General features: G+C 40.0%; 1 protein-coding gene across 1 annotated transcript; it reads left to right on the forward strand.

Moving 5' to 3' along the window:
- Positions 1 to 5,603: 5,603 nt before the first annotated feature.
- On the forward strand, positions 5,604 to 6,536 carry LOC309557779 (olfactory receptor 6C70-like; the record flags this gene model as incomplete). Its single annotated transcript, XM_082260544.1, has 1 exon — positions 5,604 to 6,536. One exon carries the CDS (start codon positions 5,604 to 5,606, stop codon positions 6,534 to 6,536), a length of 933 nt encoding a protein of 310 aa, XP_082116670.1.
- Between the last annotated feature and the right edge of the window lie 825 nt (positions 6,537 to 7,361).

The following is a 7,361-nucleotide window of genomic DNA, read 5'->3' on the forward strand; positions in this document are numbered from 1 at the left end:
TGGCCATTCACAGGTATTTATTTCCTTCATTATTTGTTTTCCTGGTACGTTACATTTCAGTCATTGTTCTATTTGTAAAATAAAGCTCAACCCCATTGTTGTGTTTTTTTTTTTTGTGTCAGAGATGGTTTTGGATAAACTGTATGTTTTAACAGACAAAAAAAAGATACAGAATATTTTTTTCCATACATTTACTGTATATTGTACTTTATACATAATACATGACATAGATCTTGTTGCTCTATCTCTCTCATTTCAGGTAATATGTATTTTGCTAAGAAGTCACATTTTATTTTATGTAGAAGATGATAAATATGATGCTGATGTCACTCTGTATGCTTATGTGTTTTTTTTATCAATGGAAATAAATTATTATTCTACAAAATTATTTATTTCTATGTCTTTTTTATACCTCATCTGGTTGTTTCCTGTGTTTGATATTTCATTTTATATATTATTAAAGAGCCTAAATATTGCTACTCTTATGTTAATTAACCACTTCCGGACGGCTTGCTGCAGTTTTATGTCGGTATTTTGATGTTAAATACCGGGGTTATGGTTGCAGATAGAAGATAGCAGATAGCTACCACCGCTGCACAAATATGGTCCATTTTATTCCCTAGCTTCTTTGCTACAAAAATATACATATAATGTTTGGGGGTTCTAAGTAATTTTCTAGCAAAAATAACAGATTTTAACATGTAAACAACAAATGTCAGAAATAGGCCCGGTCCCTAAGTGGTTAAGTTCGGTTCTAATGTAAATTGAAATTTCGGATACATCTGAATTTCCGAAAATTGAAGATTTGTTTGAATCTGCAAATAGCGTCTGGATAGACTTCTTGTTGTGTAAATTGGATAGAATTTTTTAATGGCTATTGCTACTCCTCTTTTTTTAAGAAGGGCCATTGGCACAGAAAACATGTGGAAAGTTCTTGTGTTTAAAGATAGATGGTTTATGTGAGGCAAAATGGGTCTCCTGAAAGCAGGCAATATCACACTTAAGTCGTTCCACTTCCTTCCAGGCCATCTGTCTCATATATGGACTATTCAGGCCCTTTACATTCATGGAGGATGTTTGGAAGGCCATGGTGGTGTAAGTGTAGTCAGTTATGTTATGGCTGAGATAGTAGAGACATGGAGAGAGACTGTAGCTGTAGATGTATGCTACCTGTTTTAAGGCGGCTTACAGGTGTAAACAGCAAAAACAGAAGACAAGTATGCTGGTTGAGGACAGGTATCTTCGGTTAGAAGTTCGTATATTCAGTGAACTGTGAATGAAAAGCTTGACAATAGGTGTGTAACAGTGCTCAAAAACAAGAGACAGAAAACTGTGCAGATATATTGCCGCTATAACCAGGGGGGGTCAAAAGGGAATACCAGTATGGCATCCGCCTGGGCTATCAGATGATCAGGTCAACTTTGTTTCGGAAAGGTCTCCAGTATTAGCCTCCTTCGATATCTGAGTTGTCTCATGTGGACATAGGCAAGTGGGAGGGGCTTCCTCCTTCTATGTCGTGCGGGTCAAGGATCTGCCAAACCCTCAATAGACGAAGGTCCCCTTTCATTGTAGTGATTGCATTTGTGGATCCATCTTTTGTGACTAGGACCTTAGCGGGATATAGCCACCGATAGGTAATTTGGTGGTTGTTCAGGGCTTTTGTGATTGTGGCTAGCTGTCTTCTCCGTTGTAGGGTAAAGGCTGACAGGTCAGCGAAAAAAGACAGATCCTGTAAGGTTTGGGGAATATTATCCCTGTTCCTAGTAACTGACATAAATCTTTCTTTTGTATGGAAGAAGTGGATTGGCACTTTCGTATCCCTGGGCAGATGTGATGGTATATGTTTGGGCCTCAGCAACCTGTGTATGCCATCTATAAGGAGGTCTTCAGGTGGTGTTTCAGGGAGGGCTTCTTTTAGAATGCTGGTGAAGTAAGCCTTAAGGTCTGGAGGTTTGACTGATTCAGGAATCCCATGGATTTTAACGTTGTTCCATCGCCTGTCCTCCAAATTCGCCAACTTTGATTTCATCCATGTTAGCTCATCCTCCCTTTCATTGTGAGCATCTACCAGGTTGTTAAAGGTAGATGCAAATTCCTCAGTTTTAGTATGAATATGTGAGACCCTCTTTGTTACTGCATTAACTTCTGTTTTAAATTGTTATGCTAATGACAATATATCTGCATGATGGGTGGATCTCAGGGACACTAGCATGTCCTTGAGAGTGGTATCCATAACTGGCATATTAGTTGTAGGAAAGTCAGAAATGGAGTCTTGTAACTCTCTATTGTCCTCCAGGGATGAGTCAAGGCAGCTTACCTCCAGGTTAGGTGCAGGTGGGTTGTTCCTTTTAGTTTTGTCCTTTGCTGGGCTGGATGTGGAGGATAATGGGGGGGATTGTTCTCCTGCCTCCTGTCTGGTGCTGAATGTAGAGTTGCGCTGTGAAGAGAAGCCTCATACATGGCCTGCAGGGCTGTTGTCGCCATATTGACTGTACTGTCTACATGGCTGCGGGAAGAAATCCGTCATCTTCCCCGGCTTTGTATTGCTTTTCCTCTTCCTTGCGGCCATCTCGGGTTGTTCCCGCTGTGTGGAGGGTAGAATGCAGGCTATTCCAGAGACCAATGTTGCTGTGTGAAGCCCTTTCAGCCCACGGTGGAAAGATGCTAACTCACAGAGCGTCCATTCACTCCGCCGGCTAGCTATGCCCCCTCCTCTCAATTTTAGATTGTTGCGCCTTGATCTGTCCTTCAAGTCAGTGATCTTGGCTCTCATCCATTGGTTCTCATCCATCTCTTCATCATAACCATCCACCAGGTCATTAACCATAGTAGTAATATCACCCAAGGCATTTTCAACCCAATGTACTCTTTCCTCTAAAAAGTTAACCTCAGCAAAGAATTTCCAAGTGATAGCAGCAAAGTCAGCATGCAGGGATTATTGTAGGAAGAGGAGAATTTCCTTAAGCAATGTATCCAAAACCGGTTGGTTTGAGGTGGGAAAGGCAGCTATGGAGGAGCATAGAGTGTAATGTGCTAGCAGTGAAGGAGAACCCTTGTGATTCAGCACAGTATCCAGCTTGCTTTTGTCCATTATCATATGAGCTTTAGACAGACTAGAGCATGGAGGGCTTGGTGCAAGGGAGCAAGTAGAAGAAGTGGCATCCGCTGAGTTTCCAGCAGTCAGCAGTTCTGCCTCAGGAAGGTCAGTGTAGGAGCCGCTTTGGTTGGAAGTGGAGGTGGAGGCTGAGAAGTCAGTGCCACAAGCAGGCTTCAGGAAGAACTCGAACAACAAAGGGACTTCCAGCGCTAACTGTGATATTTCTCACTTTCAGGAATGAATAAAGTCAAATTACAGTGTGGTGCTGCTGCTAATTAGTGCTGATTCAGCATAAGTCAGTGCATGGGGGGGGGGGGGAGAGGAGGGGCAGCAGCGCTATCCCACGTTACATAGTCTACAATGTAACTCAGGCAGGCTTGATGGAAATCCTTGAAAAGTTTATTTATAAAAAATATATAGTGATGATTAAAACATAATAGAATTTATTCCAAACCAGATCTGTGGCGTTGCTGGGGGTCACAGGATGACCGAGCCGCTGGGTGAGCCCGAACTGTGTAGATGATCACAACAGGGAACCAGGCAGGAGGGAGAAGGATCTTATGTGCCAAAAGCAGACCGGACCAGCCGGTAGGGTGGCGTAGCTTCCTCCCACCCGATAGTGTGTTATGTTTTAATCATCACTATATATTTTTTATAAATACAGTTTTCAAGTTTTTCCATCAAGCCTGCCTGAGTTACATTGTAGACTATGTTCCGTGGGATAGCCACTCAGGAAGAACTCAGTTAACTTCAGAGGATGTCTGTCCTCTTTGCATTTCTGGGACATGTTCCCTAGATAGCTAAAGATAAAGGCAAGTGGGTTCCTGTATATTTAGCTCCTGATGGGTCCCCCAGTCGCTTCTGTCCACTTCTTTAGTCCCAAGCCCCGGGATCAAGTGTCCATCCCAAGTGCTTGCTGGCCCCACCCCCTCAACTCATAAGTGTTTTTCATTTGGTGCTCTTTCACTTACTGCACTTGGATTTCTCAGCTTGGATAAATGTTCTCCGTCAATGTCCTCTGAAAATCGGGGCTCAAGCATGATAACCTGTTACTACTACCTCATTTTTATTGCTCTGTGTGCTTCCACTAGGGAGAGTCACCTTCTCTCATTGTCTTGGTCACCATTGTTCCTGAGACTAAAATGAATGGAAGATCCAACATTTTTATTTCCATCAAAACAGGAGTAGAGGGGAAATCTTTCAATGGGGGCATCTGTCTATGAGAGGATTTGTCTATCTTTGAAGAGCCTGTCTCTGACCACTTGTTGTGTCTGAAGAATAAGAAGATAATGGGAATTTCCCCACTGGGCACAAAGAAAAATACCAAAAACATAAAAACTGGAGGTAATTTCATCCTTTACTATTCTATTGTAAATGAAAAGAAAAATACATTGGCTTTTGAGATACTTAAACAAAAGCTGCAGATTCAAAAACATTAAAAACAAGATTTGAAATTACAATAATTTTAAGTTAAAGCTTAAATGAGATTTTAGTAATTACAACTACTTTAGGGTGCTATAATTCTATCGCAGAAAATAAGGGCCTTTCTTTGAATTTCCAGTAGTAACATCTCACTTTATGGCAAGATTCTGCAATCACTTGTGTTCTGTGCAGAGAAAATATAACAATCTACCTTACCTGAATTTTTATCATCTATAGACATGAATGTATTTTGGTCTAATCTAAAAACCTTATTTTTGGTCCCCATCATACAAGTTGAACATGGTAAGGTAACAATAAAGTTTAACTTTTTTTGTTGCTGCTGCAGCAGGAATAATTGACATTTCTCAGTCTCTTGGAAGATGGATATAGGATATTACACTCAGTGCATCCTGGAGTTACAGCCAATAGGTGCTCCATGCATCTATGTTACAGACAATTGGTGTTCCATGCATCCATGTTACAGCCAATAGGTGCTCCATGCATCCATGTTACAGACAATTGGTGTTCCATGCATCCATGTTACAGACAATTGGTGCTCCATGCATCCATGTTACAGACAACTGGTGCTCCATGCATCCATGTTACAGACAATTGGTACTCCATGCATCCATGTTACAGCCAATAGGTGCTCCATGCATCCATGTTACATACAATTGGTGCTCCATGCATCCATGTTACAGACAATTGGTGCTCCATGCATCCATGTTACAGCCAATATCTTAGAATTTTGGTGAAGAATTATAACATTTAACAGCACTGACAGGAGCAAGAAATTGGTTCATGTTTTCTGTGCACCGTTTCAGTCCTAACGTGATAGAATCTCTCTATTCAATCTTTTACATTGTCAAAAATTAAGTTTGACTTTAGGTTGTAGAAAAATGTGAATTGTATTTTATTTATAGGCTTTCTCTATTGTTTTTAAAAAACATGAAATAATACAAAAAATACAATTTAGGGAAAGCTTTACACATGTTTCTTATCTATATGGTATTTTGGATTTCAGATTGAGATATCAGATTATATATATGTAATATTTTTCGAAAGAGTTATTAAAAATATTTCAATGAGAAATCAGACAATATTAAATGAATTATTTCTCTCTGGACTGTCTGATCTTCCGGCTCTTCAGCTCCCTCTCTTTCTCTTCTTCCTTCTCATCTACCTTCTGACATTAATCTGGAATTTGCTGATCATTGTCCTCATAGTCATTGACTCTCACCTCCATGTTCCTATGTATTTCTTCCTTGGGAACCTGGCCGGTTTGGACCTTTGTTATTCCTCAGTCACCGTCCCACGAATGTTATTTGGCCTTCATACCAAGACAAGAAAGATTACCATAAAGTCATGTATAACCCAAGTCTTCTTCTATTTTTTTTTTGCCGGTTTTGAAGATTGTCTGTTGACTGTCATGTCCTATGATCGATATACCGCCATTTGTCAGCCATTACGTTACACACAGATTATGAGTTGGAAAGTCTGTGTACAGATGGTGTATATAGCATGTTTCCTTAGCTTCACCCATTCTTTAGTTCACACACTTTATGCCAATAATTTAACATTTTGTGGATCGGATATTATAGAAAGCTTCTTCTGTGACCTTCCACAATTGTTTCAGATCTCCTGCAGTGACATCTTCATCAACATTCTGCTCATCTTCCTCTTAAGTGGCTTCTTTGTATGTGGGACTCTAATACTGACCATCCTGTCCTATGTCTATATAATCAAAACTGTTTTTACATTTCAAGCTAAGGGCAATAAGAGTAAAGTTTTCTCTACATGTACCTCTCACCTGACAGTGATGTTTTTGTATTATGGTTCTGCATTGTTCAATTATTTTTGGCAATGTGCTGGTCAGCAATTTTCTGGTGGCAAAGGGGTGGCCGTCTTCTACACAGTGATCCTTCCTCTCCTCAATCCTCTTGTTTACAGCCTTAGGAACCAGGATTTTAGAACATCATTTCAAAGTGTTTTCAGGAAGATCAGCCCACCAAAATAGAGACAGTTAAAAATACAAAAGTACCTTCCTATGACCTCTACAAGAAATCCTTTGAGCAGCTGTTTATTTTAATGTGCATCTCTAATCAGAACTTTTTTTTTTTTTTAATTGAATAGAGTAAGGATTTATTTAAACCCATATAAAGTTGTATATACAGTCATGTCTGAAAAGATTTTCCAATATTTTTTTTTTTTTTTCTTAAAGGACACAAAAAGAAGGGAGTGAAAATCTCCCCTAGGAGGACAGAAATCCTCTCTTAGACATTTGTCACTGGAAAACGTATATCAATGCGACAATTCCCTTCACTTCCCGTTCCAGTGAAAATGTTTATCAGGACAACAAGAGAGTGTGAATCTATTGAGTAAGGACACAAACAGCAATACAATCCTAAACAAAAAATGGTAACAGCAGAAGATATATTATCAAATTAGTATTCTAAAGCCGGGGCTGATGCCTTTTATATACAGTATATATCCATCTGATGCCTCCAATACTGTAAAACCTATCAGAGACTCACTGTTATAATTTCTGCACAGCCTAGTCCTAGAGCTGCATGAACCATTCACTAGCTTTCCTTCCTACTTATGACCGGTTTGAATGGTGGACGAACTTCTCAGATTTGTTTCACTCTTACCCAAGGTGGTGGTAAATTGTATTATATTTGATGCTACTGCAGCTATGGATGGAGTCCAGCAGCAGGTACAACACCACAGAGGTCAAACCAAGCTTTGAACCATTTGGTTGGGCAGGGTGAACATTCTGGGTTGGCTCTGTCTCAGCTGGTCATGGACAGACTGTTGGAAGTGTGAGTTGATATTCTTGTGG

This window comes from Pelophylax lessonae (genome assembly GCF_965119305.1).
Source record: "Pelophylax lessonae genome assembly, chromosome: 6".
Taxonomy (NCBI): domain Eukaryota; kingdom Metazoa; phylum Chordata; class Amphibia; order Anura; family Ranidae; genus Pelophylax; species Pelophylax lessonae.